The 16,946-nt window shown below is 37.3% G+C and overlaps 2 protein-coding genes across 2 annotated transcripts; both read right to left on the bottom strand.

Annotated features, from left to right (window-relative positions):
- Positions 1-4,296: 4,296 nt before the first annotated feature.
- znrd2 (zinc ribbon domain containing 2) lies at positions 4,297-9,223 on the bottom strand. The gene is made up of 4 exons (XM_081353718.1): positions 9,135-9,223; positions 8,540-8,688; positions 7,809-7,893; positions 4,297-7,718 (listed from the first exon to the last, which is right to left on the bottom strand). Exons 1-4 carry the CDS (start codon positions 9,148-9,150, stop codon positions 7,270-7,272), a joined length of 699 nt encoding a protein of 232 aa, XP_081209844.1. The 5' UTR covers positions 9,151-9,223; the 3' UTR covers positions 4,297-7,269.
- An 885-nt stretch (positions 9,224-10,108) lies between these two features.
- LOC308683422 (solute carrier family 35 member F4) lies at positions 10,109-16,809 on the bottom strand (the record flags this gene model as incomplete). Its single annotated transcript, XM_081353894.1, has 7 exons — positions 10,109-10,356; positions 10,789-10,878; positions 11,148-11,340; positions 12,620-12,745; positions 12,934-13,150; positions 14,255-14,567; positions 16,737-16,809. The coding sequence occupies 7 exons, from the start codon at positions 16,807-16,809 to the stop codon at positions 10,109-10,111; spliced, it is 1,260 nt and encodes a 419-aa protein (XP_081210020.1).
- Positions 16,810-16,946: the final 137 nt, after the last annotated feature.

The following is a 16,946-nucleotide window of genomic DNA, read 5'->3' as shown; positions in this document are numbered from 1 at the left end:
CGCTTGCTCTTCCAAATGTTGCAGTTCGAGTTTCATGTAAATTAGGGCGGGCTTAAGCGTCACCATTGGTCCACTAGTTCTAGATTGACAGATACTCCTCTAGCCAATCAATCGAAGAGGGGAGTTGACGTCACACTAATGCGACTCGTGGTACAAGCTGTTTATGTTTGTACAATTTCTTCAATCCCATTATAATATACTAAAATGTTATTTTCTAATACTTTTATATACTGTTCAATTTCTTATTTGTGCTTTGATATGTGCATTTATTAAATTAATTATTTTCGCTTGGCATACCAGCGTGATTACGTCACCGCACACTTCAGTGGGTGGTGCGCGCCCGTGAAGCACTTCATTCTGAGTAAATATAACAACAAAGAAGCACTGCTGCACTCTCTTTTGTTTCATTTTTCTTTAATCATTATACTCTTTTTCAGGAGTGCTACACTTACAAGGGAAGACGGCAGTTCAATAGCGTACCGCACGATATACGTCACCTTTTCTCATTAATATTCATTAAGCTAGCGACGGTTGCTAGGGGGGTCAAACTCGCGCGTGTCACTCATGCTAGACGCATGTAAACAGTTTACGGACGAGATGTCTACTGAGCTAAACCTGCTAACTCTGTCCGAGAATGATGTCCCCGGTGCCAAATTCACTGGTATAGAAGTAGAAGAACATACAAATATTCAATTGAAGAGATGGCTTGAGTGTAGAGGGCTGAAAAAGACGGGAAAAAGAGCCGACCTGGTCCAGAGGTAGATTGTTATCGACAGAATTTCTCCCCCAAAAAACATCGCCTTACGCCACTGACAGTGACATTTTGCAGTTTCAACAAGCTATCTTTTACCACCCTATGTCCTGTCTGTCATATATACTATGTCCTCTGGTTGTCTTACGTCTGACAGTTGTTGGGGGTAATTTATATTATTATTATTAATGTATTTATTTTTTGTTTAGCGATCGCTAATGCTAATTGGTCACAACCAACAACACTTAATTTTTAATTAATATCAAATCTAAATTCTCTCAATTATTTTACCCTCCCCCCTAAGGCTGTTTCCTTACTACAGAAAAAGTAAATCTGTCAGATCTAGGGCCTACCTGTAGCATGACCAGGCTTGCTAGAAAAAGGCAGAGGCTGAACATGTCTTACAAGGCCAGCAGCCATATCACCCTGTAGCCCAAGACTGGTTGCCCACTGAAGCTAAGCAGGGCTGAGCCTGGTTAGTACCTGGATGGGAGACCTCCTGAGAAAAAAAAAACAGGTTGCTGCTGGAAGAGGTGTTAGTGAGGCCAGCAGGGGGTGCTCACCCTGTGGTCTGTGTGGGTCCTAACGCCCCAGTGTAGTGACGGGGACACTATACTGTCAAAGAGCACCGTCCTTCGGATGAGACGTAAAACCGAGGTCCTGACTCTCTGTGGTCATTAAAAATCCCATGGCATTTCTCGTAAAGAGTAGGGGTGTAACCCCGGTGTCCTGGCCACATTCCACACATTGGCCCTTACCAATCATGGCCTCCTAATAATCCCCTTACATTGAATTGGCTCCATCACTCTCTCTCCTCTCTCCACCTATAGCTGGTGTGTGGTGAGCGCACTGGCGCCGTTGTTCTGTGGCTGCCGTCGCATCATCCAAGTGGATGCTACACACTGGTGGTGGTTGAGGAGAGACCCCTGATATGATTGTAAAGCGCTTTGGGTGTACAGTAGTACATATGAAAGCGCTATATAAATGCCTCATTCTATTCTATTCTATTCTACATATTTAAATAAGAGTATTTTAAGAAAGTAGGCCTACATATGACTTTTATGATAAATACATGTCATTCAAGGCAGTAGTAGCACCTACAAGTAACTATATATGTATATATATATGTATAGTATATATATAGGCCTATATATATGTATATATGTATGTATAAATATATATATATATATATATGTGTGTGTGTGTATATGTGTATATATATATATATATATATATGTATATATGTATATATATATATATATATATATATATATATATATATATAAATAAGAGAGAGAGTGAGTGTGAGTGAGAGAGTGTCATTCATTCATTCATTCATTCATTCATTCATTCATTCATTCAAAATAATGTCTAGGGCGTAGACCCATCGTTCACATTTATCCCTCTGGGTTTTTGGCTTCGGGAAATGAATAAAGAATGCATCTTTCATATGTGGACGGTCATAGTGTCTGGAGTCGTTTCTGCAAGTTCCATAGCAGCAGTGTTTACTCGGCATGTTCTTATTTGAGGGAGAACCGGCAGAAAACAAGCAGTACTAGCATGAATCATAAGCGAGCGCGCTTCTATGTTGACCCCCTTCCGGTTTACGTTGCTGACGTCACGCGGCCTTGCGGTCTAAAAATAGCACTCGTGCGGCACGCTATTTAACTTTACAAAGACTTTCAAGCAGTAAAGCTATCTGAACTCTGGACATAAATAATTAAATTCATTTTTTTTTTTAGATACATGAGAATGTTAATGTGCACACAGGTAATTGGTGTTAAACAATATTACTTGGCTCATGATGCCAATATGTTAAGGCTGCTGTTAGCGAAACATCCTGCAATTATGAAACACTACAATTCGTTGCAAAAACTAAGTTAAAAACGGCCATTGTCTGAAGACTTTAGGACTTTGACCTGTCGCCGCTACGCATTGCCTACCTTTTTTTTATTAACCTCGCCAAATTTGACAAGATTATTGAAAATGATTGTGTTACAGAGAAGATATAGAGAAACCAGTTGAATTTAATACAGTGGTTTATTACAAACTTACTGTGTTTACTTACATAGCTACATAATTGCATATTACTTTAGAATTAATGTTTTAAATATAGCTTAAAATTTGAATACAGTAACATCTCCATCAGCGATAGGTAACGCTGTTTCTAGAGTGCCGCTGTCCTGCAGAGTTTAGCGTCAACTCCGATTAAAAACCTCACCTGTCTTAAATATCCTAAAGACGATGATTAGCTGGTTCAGGTGTGTTTGATTAGGGTTGAAGGAGCTAAACTCTGCACCCAGGAGTCAGGACCGACATTACACATCCTTGTTATTGATTAAATATGATTTTAAATATGAAAGTAAAACGGCCAGTAGGTGGTGGTGGCTGCTTGGAGAAGATCGACGTTCGCGGTGCCAGGTCCAGTGCATTAGAGGTGAATGATGGATCATCAGACAGGCATAACTGTAACAGGTCGTTGTTAGGATGACGAATTTAACTATACCATATTGCCAGGTATACGTATACCGGCAACAGTTTGAGTTGCAGGCACACATGCAGTTTAAAGGTGTCCTGTTGATGGTCGTCTTCCCCTGTATAACAAGTAAGCATCAGTAGCCACGAGTCGCATTGGTGTGACGTCAACTCCCCTCTTCGATTGATTGGCTAGAGGAGTATCTGTCAATCTAGAACTAGTGGACCAATGGTGACGCTTAAGCCCGCCCTAATTTACATGAAACTCGAACTGCAACATTTGGAAGAGCAAGCGCAGAACATAGAAAGAAGAGCGAAGAGAAAAACATCACAAGCGTACAAAAGAGTAAAATATGAGCAGAAAATGCAAGAAAGCACAAAGTACACAGTAATAAAACCATACTTTTTAACAAAGCATGACCATAAGTTTAAGTTTTGTGCAAAATAACTTTTAATGTGTTTAAAGTTTTTATTCATGCTTGTTATTTCTTTATTCACGCTTATTATATTTTGATCCGTGACCACGTTGTTTGCTATTCTGATCATTTTGCATTCTTTTTTTCAGTTTGTGCAATATATTTTTACATGTGTTTTTAAATTTTTGATTTACGCTTATTATTTTTTTATACGCGACCGCTATATATTTGGCGGGAATTTGATCCCATATTCAGTCCCCTTTAAAAAAACTCATTTGAAACGGCGGCAAGCTGCGGCAAGTTCCGGCTCCTCCCCTTATCTGAGTCTGCTTGGATTTAGCGCATTTTTCAATCTGCAGGGGCGCCGAGCAGAGCGAACATCAGAGAGTACAAGGTGTGTCGTGAGTGCATTTATTGATAGACTGCTATGATATTACATCTGCATCGGTGCAGTTCTTTGTCATAAATGCATTGCAGTTTACATAATGTAATGTTACTGGAGCATTGGGAGCAACACGGGACGGTTCGGTTTCTCACCCAATACCAATACGTTTCGCTGCGTTCACCTTCAGCCCTTATCACAGTGTGTGATAGTTGTTTTTTATTCCTACAAAAATGAAGCGATTAACACCCATGAAAACATACTTTAGAAAACGATCATGATTTATTTTAATTTACTTTTTAAACTTTAAAACATATTATTTTGTATTTCGGCATTACATTATGCTGCCAGTGCCATGCACAGAAATGATTAAAGACACACATCATTGTCTGAAAGCACTAGATGGCCCAGAGAGAGAAACATCATTATTATTTTGGAGTTATTTTGTTTTGTATTAATAAATAGTTTTGTATTAAGTAATAATGAATCAGGAGGAGTGTATCATGATACATATATTATTAGAGTAAGAGTAGAGTAAAGGGATTTGTGATTTTCTTTTAAGTACTTGATTTATAGAAGTGGCAAATTGATAATTCATGTTGTTATTTTTAATAAATAGAAATAATTATAGAACAGATTAATCATATTGCCAATAGACAATTACATTAATACACGTTTAGCTGTTTAGTTAAATGATTTGAAATTAAATAGATTTTCACGGGGTAACTTGATGAATAATTCGTATTGTTGATTACAAAGGCTAAAAAGCTTAAAAAATAAAATAATTTATATTTCATTGTAGATGGACTTAGTTACCTAGCTTTCCTGGTAGCTTTGTCTGAGAAAATGATTCATGAATCAACCTATCAGTTGACCCTATGTTTACTTTCTTCACTGACAGACAAAAATTAAAAGCCTGTATCAGTCAAAGCTCAGCTTTAGGAGGGGAAAAGACAGAGCAAGATAAAAACAAAGAGAAAAAGAGTGTGATGCTGATGAGGTGAGAAAAATAAATAGCTGCGCGCACATGGTTTTAAAGCTATTGTCATCCAATTTTTTTGGCCTTCAAAACATCTTAAAATGCACATATGTAGATCAGAGAAATCAAAATTTTCTCGGGGGAGCATACCCCCGAACCCCCCTAAATACCTCACATTCGGTACCTCAGTGATTATAAAATCATGCCATATGCATGTTACTGGATCAATGAATGAAACTAGTTAATAATGAGCATTAGACCATAAACTAACTCTTTTTTTTTTTTTTTTTTACATCATACCCTCATTGGGGGCTGAGCCCCCCTAAAATGAAAATCCTAGAATCGCCCCTGGCCTATCTGATGTCAATCATGTTATTTCTTTCCCTGTGTATATTCTTGAGTCTCAATGAATTCTTAAAGACCCCTGTGGTGAAAATCAAGTTTTAATGTTATTTATTTATATGCCTATGTGGTGTTTCTAATATGCTTTAAGACAAACCATGTGCAAATTCTACACTAAGTCAACACCATTGCTGAGTATTTTTACGGTCTCAAAAACGCGGTTTGAAATCGCTGTTATCTACGTCACAAATATGTTGTAACCAATCACATCAATAATCTAATTTGCATATTCATGATTGCGCCTATACTAAATGAAGCAAGGATGGAGTTGCATTCAAGCTATTTTAAGGCATGGAAAAATGTATATGTCATTTTGGTGATCAGAGTTTTAAGGGAAACAATTATTGACAGCAGGGGGACTTTAAAGGCTTCATCTGAGCTTTGGTGGCCACAGGACGGCGCTGTTTCTCAATTTCAGCAGTAATCGTAATTAAACCATTGTAGCATATCACGTTTTCTTTCCTTAAGTATTTTCTTGAATCTAAAATACTTTTTTTAAAGGCTTCATCTGAGCTTTGTGTGGGAAAAATTAATATCTAACGGGCCATTCAAATTGACGTAAAAAAAAAAACCGTCTGACGTGAAAACTTGAGCACCACGTTTTTAGAGTATTGTGTCAGACGCAAGATACAGCAAAAACGCAAGCACAAGTGTTTACGCAGAAAACTGATGAAATAGTCGTGCAGTAGAATCAAAAAGGCAATGCCTAGAAACACCTTTTTTTAAATTTTTTTTTAAGTTGAACTTTATTAACGCTAGCACAATCGTCACTTCTGTCTATTGCTTTACAAAGAAAAATTCTAGAAAAGCGCCGTAGTGGAAGGTAAATACAGTTTTTCCCCATTCCATTGCCTGCATCTAATTTTTTTTCAATGCAAAAACGTGTTTTATGTGACTGGCCCCTTAAGAACCCGTCACAGTTTTTCTTTTTTTTTTGCATTTGAAAACGGCAAACGCAGGACAGCGAAAAAAACAAAACGTCTGTAGTCATTGAGGCTGCTTCATTTCAGTAAACTGTTCACAACATTCCAAAGTCTTTAAGACATTACAATTTATGCTTCACTAGGAATAACAGTCATTTTTATAATAGTTAATATTCTGAAGCAAGACATCCTTAATGACTTGAGACGAAAGCGACCAAGGGAGGACGCAGTCTTCGAAATAAGATACAGCTATTATCAAACTTAAAGGGATACTCCACTTTAAAATGAAAATTCTGTCATCATATACTCACCCTCATGTTGTTTCAAACCTGTATGAGTTTTTCTTCTGCTGAACAGAAAGGAAGATATTTAGAAGAATGTCAGTAACCAGACAGTTTCTGGTACCATTGACTTCCATAGTAGGAAAAAAAATATACTATGGAAGTCAATGGTACCAGAAACTGTCTGGTTACTGACATTCTTCTAAATATCTTCCTTTCTGTTCAGCAGAAGAAAGAAACTCATACAGGTTTGAAACAACATGAGGGGGAGTATATGATGACAGAATTTTCATTTTAAAGTGGAGTTTCCCTTTAAGGTGCTGCTATTCCTTACGATGGCAAAGCTCATAGCACCAAAATGGTGCCACTGTAGTAACTTTGTCACAACGGTCAGTTCAGTGCTTTCAGAAAATATGGATTTCAAAGAAATGGGGAAAAAATCATGAAAAAGAAAAACAGCTTTTGCAGCTAAAGAAATGTATTTCAACACACAACAGTCACATGCTGCTTTGGAACAAACACAACTGAAACATTCCATTGAGTATGTTACTTATATATATATATATATATATATATATATATAAATATATATATATAAGTGCTGTTCATATTTCATATTATATGTGTGTGTGCTGTTACAGCCCTGATTGTAGTTCAGTCTTATGAAAGCTGCAGCTCTTTCAAGCTACGCAAGGATTCGGCACAGCCTCGGATGAGATTGCAGAGCTGGATACTGGCCTCCACTGACGCAGAGTGCTGAAGCTCCTGCGTGGCCCATCTGAGTTTGTGTAGCACTGCCTCCTCTGCGCTCGACAAGGCTGCGTGTTGGAGAGTGTTACCCAAGGACCCTGAAGGAGGTGTAGTCTGGACAGGAGGGTTGGCAGGTGGCAGGAAGTTTGCGCTGGCAGGGGGGGCAGAAACAGGAGTGGACTGTGTGGTGGCAAGGGGACCTCTCAGTCCAGAAGCGGCCCCCTCGCAGTGCTCTGGCCGGGGCTGGCCCGTGATGGAGAGAGGGGGTTCGCTGGAGGAGGCTCCGTTAGATTCAGGGAGAGACTGACTCGCAAGCTGACGCTCTCGTACCTGTGACAAGGCTGCCTGGGCATTCAAAGCTGAAAAGGAAAGTGAACAAGTTAACAGAGATGCACAAGAGTCAAGACTGTACATTCATAAACAATTCAAGAGGCTGCATTTAAACGTACCTGGGTTGTCCTTGTCAACATCGGAGTCCAGCTCTTGACAAGCAACACAGTAATATTTCTTCTGCTTATCTTGCAGCAGAATTGTCTGAAAATATATAGGACAATTCATTGCATTCCTTAATTCATACATATTGTAATAAAAAAGATTCTTTCAGATTTTTTTTTATTGGTATTGGCACATACTGGATTTTTAATATTAGATTATCATAACATAACAGTAATATTATTACAATTTAACGGTTTTCTAATTTAATGTTAAATCAATTGTAGAAAAATAGTGATGTCCATGGATAAATCTTTTATAATAATCATGGATAATATAATACTGAATATTCCATAAAAAATAAGATTTCATATTTTCTTTAAAGCATCCTTGAATACAAGTATTAATTTCTTTACAATCATACTGTTTAAATATGTTTATGTATATATATATATATATATATATATATATATATTATATATACACACACACACATATATATTATATATATACATATTATATATATATATATATATATATATATACACATATATATTATATAGGCTATATATATATATATATACATATATATTATATAGGCTATATATATATATATATATATATATATATATATATATATATATATACACACGTATATAGTGTTTATATTATGATTATATATATTAACAATAATGACAATAATGTTATGAAGTCACTGATGAGTGAAGGAAAGGTGTTTTACTCTCACCCCACACAGCTCACAGCAATCCCCGAGCATCTTATATCCCTTCAGCAGATAGTCTCCCATCAGCTTGCTGATCTTGTCCTGCCGCTCCCGTCGAGCCTGAATCACCTTCATCTCCGCCTCGGAGGGAGGTTCCCATTCAAAGTCTTCATCTAGATTCATCAAAGCACATGGATTCCTCATGTCTGTACATGTGTGTGTGTGTGTGTGTGTGTGTGTGTGTGTGTGTGTGTGTGTGTCATTAATGTACAGATGACAAACAGCCTGCCAGCTAACATCCATGTGTCTGGAGGTTTCAGACAGTAACACGACTTTAGGTTCGTTTGTCCATAGACTGTATAAAATAAGGTTGTCACTAATAATCATTTATGATAAAGGCATTGTAAAGACCTAGATATTTCGAATAAATTAAAGCTACACACCCATACCGACAGACATTGAAGCGCTAACCTGCTAGCTTGAGATGTTATTTTAGCGCGGCTGCACGTGCACTACTTTAGCACGACGGAAGTAAGTAAAGTGACTGAAGATTATTGAGAGATATAAATAGGGAAGTCAACAACAGAATAAGCAAAATATGACTTTATTCACATTTTACCTGCGTTAAGGGCCATGCTTTCCTCATCAGCCGCCTCACAACACAGATAACGTTTCCTGCTGCTCGAAACATCAGCGGTGAAATGTGTGTGTAAAGTGATGAGAAAACGGACTGACGCCATCTAGCGAGCTGAATGTAGGTCCCGACTCATGCAGTTTTGTTCTCACTTTTATTGGATATGATTCTTTTACTGTATATGAATATGACCACATTGAAAATCTGACATTTTGTTATCACTAAAACTGGAAATAAAGAAAGTTTTAGGATTTTGATAGCTTACATAGACACGAATTTTGACAACAGAGAAAAGTTATGATTGAAAGCAAAGAATGATTATCCAATTAAATATTCTGGCATTCATGTTAATTTTTAAACTTTAATATAATTTTTTAATTATTAGAGAATTTTTAAAAATGTAATATATATATATAAACATATACACAATTTATTATTATCTTTCTTTACATAAATAAATAAATAAAATGTACAATTTGTATTGGCTTTCATTTGTTGCTAACACTTTACAAAAAGGTTCCATTTGTTAACATTATTAACAACATGAACAAAAAAAGTACTTCTAAAGATTTAAGTTGTATCTGTTAATATTATTTCATGAACCTGAGCTGACACGAAATCACAATGAGCAGTTGTATTTTTTAAATTAATATTAACAAAGATTAATAAATATGGTAACAAATGTTACATGCTCATTGTTACAATATCTAAATATTACATAAACATCATTTAACTTTTTTTCTAAGAGTGTAATGTTAAGTTTAAACTTTTTTTATTATAATCTTTCTTATTATCTTACTATCATTATTGAATCTGGTGTGTCAGCAGCTAATAAAGACATTTTGAATTTCAAACAACATGAACATGAATTACAATGTGAATAGTTGCATTTACACATCAGACACACAAAACGTTTTATGATGTCATCAGACCAACACTCAATTGTTCTAATAATAGTCTCAGCTGAGTGCCACTATGGCTGGTTTGGGTTTTGCTCGTGCAATCCCAGCAGGGTCCCCTACAGTCTCCTCTCCAAGGACACTGTCCTCTCGCCAGTTTCCACACCACAGTGTGCTGAGCCAGCGCAAAGTGCTCTCATCCCAGTTTTCTGGAAGCTGCAGCATGAGATACCCTGCTGATATGATGCTGGCTGCTGCTGTTCGCACATGGCTAATGTGCAGAGTTACGGTCACAAATGTATCTACAGCTTGAGAAACAGAGAGAGAGCAATAGACTTGACCATGGAAAAATATGCAAGGTGCAAAAACAGAAATTAAATGCTTTACACATTCAATCATTTTTATACATCTAGGCCTCTAGAGTGTGCTGCAGGGATGACATATTTTTGTAGGCCAAAACCTGGACAAGAGTTAGCATTTTAACACTATCTGTCAAAAGTCAGTGGGGTTTTGGAATGGGTTTTTGGTTAAATGCCTGAAATAAGGTTTACACAAGCTCAATATACTTTCACATTTTATTCTACAACATAAAATATATCATCATGAAGAAAACGTATGAGAATCTACAAATGCTAATGCTAATGATGCTAACTTCTAAAAATCACTGCAGCACTCTGTTTCACATGTCTGTGAGGCTTCAGAAGGTAAATTTTTGTGTTTATTTATGTACAAATACATACCTGCACTTGCTGGGATGGTCAAGAGAATTCCCAGAGAAATTAAACAGGGGTACGTAAACATTCCTCCCAGATTTACCAGCACATTGAAAACTTTGGAGAAAACAGGACAAAAAATAGTTAAAAGTTATATGTCAAATAAAAAATCTGACCTATTTTGTTTTGAATATTTAATAATATTATTATTAATATTATCAACAATAAATTATGATTAATAATTAATAATAACAATAATATCATTTAAAATATCATTAAATACAATTAAATGTAACACATAAGTCATTTTAATTTTCTAACTTCAGAATTTCTAAACATTAAATGTGTGCAATCATTATTACATAATGGATATTACATAAAGTTACCAAGCAGTAGAGAAGCCATGACACAGAGTTTATCCCAGGGGATGTGCTGAGAGGAAGGCCAGTATTCCACATGTGTGAAATAAAGCAATACACACACCCAGGAGTGGAGGACGAAACTACACAGACCCACGCAGGATAGTAACACACTGGCAGGGCCTGGATGGACATTCCCTACACGCTTTCTGAAAAGAACCTGAGACATGAAGCCATCAGTTGTTAAAGTAAAACTGCAGAAAAAAAACAAAAATATTTTCAGTCGTTTACGCACTTTTAGGTTTCGATGAATTTCTTAACCTCACACAGTATTCTAGAGTTTTGTTGTGATTAGTAATTTTAAAGGAGTAGTTCACTTTCAGATAAAATTTCCTGATAATTTACTCACCTCCATGTCATCCAAGATGTCCATGTCTTTCTTTCTTCAGTCGAAAAGAAATTAAGGTTTTTGAGGAAAACATTCCAGGATTTTTCTCCATATAATGGACTTCAATGGCAACCAACGGTTTGAAGGTCCAAATGTCAGTCTCAACGCAGCTTCAAAGGCTCGACACGGTCTCAGCCGAGAAAAAAGGGTGTTATCTAGTGAAACAATCGGCCATTTTCTAAAAATAAAATAAAAATTATATACTTTTCAACCACAAATGCCCATCTTGTACTACCTCTGAGATGCGCCACGCATTACGTCATCACATTGGAAAGGTCACGCGTGACGTAGTCGGAAGTACCGACCAAGTGTTTGCAAGTTTGGAATAGTAGGACCGTTCAAAGTTATTGTATGTTGAATGACACATATTTTTATGTATTTGTGTCAGTTTATTGTTTAAAATAGTCCTTACGTGTGCATATCCTGGATGTTTAACCGTGACCTTTCCAATGTGATGACGTAATGCGTGGCACATCTCAGAGATGGTACAAGACCATTTATTTTTAGAAAATGACCGATTGTTTCGCTAGATAAGACCCTTATTTCTCGGCAGGGATTGAGCCTTTGAAGCTGCATTGAGACTGACATTTGGACCTTCAAATCGTTGGTTGCCATTGAAGTCCATTATATGGAGAAAAATCCTGGAATGTTTTCCTCAAAAACCTTCATTTCTTTTCGACTGAAGAAAGAAAGACATGGACATCTTGGATGACATGGGGGTGAGTAAATTATCAGGAAATTTTCATTTGAAAGTGAACTAATTCTTTAAGAACGTATAATTGTTTCGGTTGTGAATGACTTGTTAACAAATGGGCTAAATTAATGATTCAATGACTCGTTCATAACGAAAATTAAAAAAAAATTATAAAAAATTCATAAAATGTTTTTGTCGCCACCTACTGACACAACTGTATAGTAACTGAATAATGTCACATGGTCAGTCACTAAACAAAAGTAAACGATTCTTAATGAATCTTTCTGATGAACAAATCTTTTTCGGATTCAAAAGAGTCACATTGGATGAATTAAAATCCCCACCACTAGTGCTAACCTTGAATAAAGCAGAAGTTGAAGCTGAGCCAACTCCCAATGCCACTCCTGTGATTGAGTCGCTGTGAAAACCGTCCCCATAGACCAACATAACAATGCCAGTGATGGACAGGACGGCAGCTACTACCTAAATAGAAATTAAAATAAATAAATATTTGTGATTGCCTCAATGAATTGCCTTTCACACACACACACACACACACACACACACACACACACACACACACACACACACACACACACACACACACACACACACACACACACACACACACACACACACACACACACACGTTATCCTGTTTGATTGCTCACCCTGACACCCATGAAGCGGTCCTTGAGTCCGATCCATGAAAGGAGGAAAGTAAAAGCTTGGCTGCAGCAGAGAACGGCACTTACGTCCACTTTGGATATGCGGCAAAGCGCCAATAAGTACAAATAACCAGATAAACTCCATAGCACAGAGAATGGAGCTGCTCCTTTCAGAACAATCCTTACGGTCAGTTCTTCACCCAGGAACTGACTACATTTTCTGTATGTCAAAAGAGAATAGAAAGATAGGCCTATAAGGCTAGCAGCACGTCACATCAAAATGATCGCACAACAATCACTTATTCTTTCAGTAGTGAAATAGGGTAGACTGGGGCAAATAGTCACAAGAGCTTTATCTCAGTCATTAATCCAAAACTCCAATAATACAACAAAGCAATAAGCCCCAAGAAGCCGTGGTTTACAGTGAATTTAAAAGTCGTTGTTAGGCACGACATGGCTTCACGGGGCCTATTGCTTTTATAAAAAGGTTAATCCATAAAAATACTTATTTTAATATTTATTTTGGTGTATGTTTGTAGAGTAATTTACAACACAGCCCAACCAATCAGAATCAAGGACTTTCTCTAGCAGAGGGTTTGTAAAACTTAATTCAAAAATTAGGGTTAGGGTTAGAAGTAAATTATCCAAAATGTAAACAATGTACAAAATGTATTACTTTCAATTTGCATGGGTCAAAACAATGTCTCACTATTGGGGCATGTTGTCACAAAAGGTCAGTAAGTCTGAAAAGAACTTTGAGAAATATTAATTGGAGTAAGAACTTGCCCCTGTCCCCCTGAATGATTTATTTGCATGTAAATGTTCTGCAACAAAAACCAATATCCACAATTTTTTCACTATTAAAAATGAATGTATGCAGTTTTATTAATAGAACGACCTAAACCCCATGTGTAAAAATACAGCTTAGTCAGGACTCTGTGCATGCACAGTACAATTTATAATAAAGCTTTAACCTATCCCCAAATGATAACGCTGAAGGTTTTGCTGTTATACCAACAACTGCCAGCCAGTTTCAGTGATGACTTTGCACTCATTATGGGTTGTTGACCAGGCATAGATTCATTAATAAAGTGGCAATTTGTTTAGCTGTACTAGAAGCTGGGAGGATTAGGGACTGAAAGCAGCTTGCACTCAACAGCTTTCAGAACATTAAGTCAAAATAAGAATGATATACAGTACAATAATATTTATTTTAATTGCTGCAGCACTCTAGTAAATTAATACTGCCACACATCCTAACATGAGAAAGTCATGAAGATCATTTAAAACAATCCAGAGTTCATTTGAAATGTTTTCTTCTGACCTGAACTCGGTGGTTGGCAACTGCTTCTGTTTCTCCGTGAGAAGATGACACAGATAGTAGAAGGGAAAAAAGAGAATGTTCCAGATGCTACAGAACCAAATGATAAAGAAAGGGGTGGAATGTTTTATCAGAGTTTCTTTAGCACTGTGAGTACCCCAGGCCCAGGAAACAGCCACACAAGCCCCTAAAATGAGGCCACAGGTCACCCTCCGTACAGCTCGAAATGGCCATCGAGTGCAGCAACGTTTAGATGGTCTTTCTTCATCAGATTCATCCTCAACTAAGTTATGTTCCTGGGGATCCTTCTCACTTGCTAAGAAAAACAAAGACAAGTCATTCAGAGAATTACAACTGTCACCTTTTCCTATACATTTTATAGATTTCAATACACACTTAAAAATATAGGTTCCAAAAAAGAGTGATGCCATAGAATTAATAACCATTATACCATGGTCTGGGTGAATACTCGATTCTGATTGGCTGCAGGGTGTCCATTAAAAAGTGTTATACCATGGACTGGGTGAATACTCGATTCTGATTGGCTGCAGGGTGTCCGTTAAAAAGTGATAATGTACACCTTGGAACTGATGACAGTTTTAAATGATGCGCTGGCTCAATCTCACTGATCAACTGCTGCGGTCGGCTCACTGTGGCCACTTTGCTTGGCAACGCCTGTATACTATTAAATAGTGTGCGCTCGACTTAATAAATAAAAACCCTCACGATTTTTACTCTAAAACACATTAAAGTATTATTAATTGATTAAATATGTCTTTCTTTCGTAAGTGACCATGGTATAAGCGGGTTAATGCCCTTCGAGGTGTCCATTATCAGGTTTTAATGGACTTCGGCGGAGGCAACCGTCCGACGCGCGCCGTCGTCCATTAAAACCTGATAATGGAAACCTCGTCGGGCATTAACCCTTACATAATGTACACCTAGGAAAGGCGTCCCTCAATTTGCCTGATTAAAGTTCTAAATGATTGCGCTAGCTCAAACTCAGTGATCAACTGATGCGGTCGGGTCGCTGTGGCCACGTTGCTTGGCAACGCCTGTATACGGGAGATATTAAATAGTGCGCTCGACTTAAAGGAGAACTCCGGTCAATTTTAACATTGAGCTCATTTTATTGTACATTTGGAGTGCTGTCAATACAGAGAACAACTACAAAAATCGATGTTGCCTACACCGAGTTATTCTATTTTTAAAATTTGCACCCTGTTGACTTCAATGGGGCAAGTACTAAACCTGCTTTTAGGCTCTTAACATCCTTGATGTGTCATTACAAGTGCACAGAAAATGTGAGTGATTCCTTCTGAGTGAGTGGATCTGACTGGAGTAGATGTGAAAGATATGTATAAAAATGATGTTATTTAAGTCAGCGCAAATACCTCTGTTAACATCCTGCTTTCGGGTGAAGTCCAAAGTAGTCGATTGCCGAGTTCACGCGCATAGGTTTAGTATATATGATTACGCGCGTGAACTCGGCAATCGACTACTTTGGACTTCAACCGAAAAACAGGATGTAAACAGGTATTTGCGCTGGCTTAAATAACATCATTTTTATACATATCTTTCACATCTACTGCAGTCAGATCCACTCGTGTTCACTCAGAAGGAATCACTCACATTTTCTGTGCACTTGTAATGACACATCAAGGATGTTAAGAGGCTAAAAGCAGGTTTAGTACTTGCCCCATTGAAGTCAACAGGGTGCAAATTTTAAAAATAGAATAACTCGGTGTAGGCAACACCGATTTTTGTCGTTGTTCTCTGTATTTACAGCACTCTTAATGTACAAAAAAATGAGCTCAATGTTAAAATTGACCGGAGTTCTCCTTTAATAAATAAAAACCCTCACGATTTTTACTCTAAAACGTAAGTATTAAGTATTATTAATTGATTAAATATTTCTTTCTTTCGTAAGTGACCATGGTATAAGCGGGTTAATGCCCTTCGAGGTGTCCATTGTCAGGTATTAATGGACTTCGGCGGAGGCAACCGTCCGACGCGCACGCCTCGCCGTCGTCCATTAATACCTGATAATGGACACCTCGTCGGGCATTAACCCTTACTTAATTTGGAAATTCCAAAATTAAGTAATTGGAAATAAAAACAAAATGGAAAGAACCATTTTTGGTTCCCCATAGAACCTTTCAGTGAACAGTTCTTAGTGTGAAAAACATTTCCTTGATATTAAGATAAAATCTCCCACAAAAAGTAGCTATAAAGATCCTTTTGTGCAATGGAAGTCAGGAGTTATTAAACAATAAAGCACACTAGACAGGACTAGCAAACTTCATCCATCTCAGAACTCAACACTTCAAAATAGTAGTTACAATATAATTAACTTATGAACACAACAGAAAGTTTCCATGGATGATAAAGGTTCCTTATGGACCTTTATGTTTTAGATTGTCCCAATAACTAAACAATATCAAAACTCCAGTAAACTACAGCAGAGCTAAAAAAAACACATTACCTGGTGTAGGCAGGTGAAGTGTGATGGGTAGGGGTCCGGAGGAAGGAGATATCTTGGCTGTGAGTTTGTTCATTGTTTGTTGTGCTCTCCTAAAAAAAACCCTAACCCTTAGGTCAGGGTTCTGAGCCCCTCTCTATGAGCTCGGGCTCTCATGCCAGTAATATGCTTTAAGTAAACCCACATGCTAAGTGCAGATTACTACAGATCCAC

This window comes from Scardinius erythrophthalmus (genome assembly GCF_964197995.2).
Source record: "Scardinius erythrophthalmus genome assembly, chromosome: 23".
Lineage (NCBI taxonomy): Eukaryota > Metazoa > Chordata > Actinopteri > Cypriniformes > Leuciscidae > Scardinius > Scardinius erythrophthalmus.
This window is presented reverse-complemented; position numbering and strand designations above follow the sequence as displayed.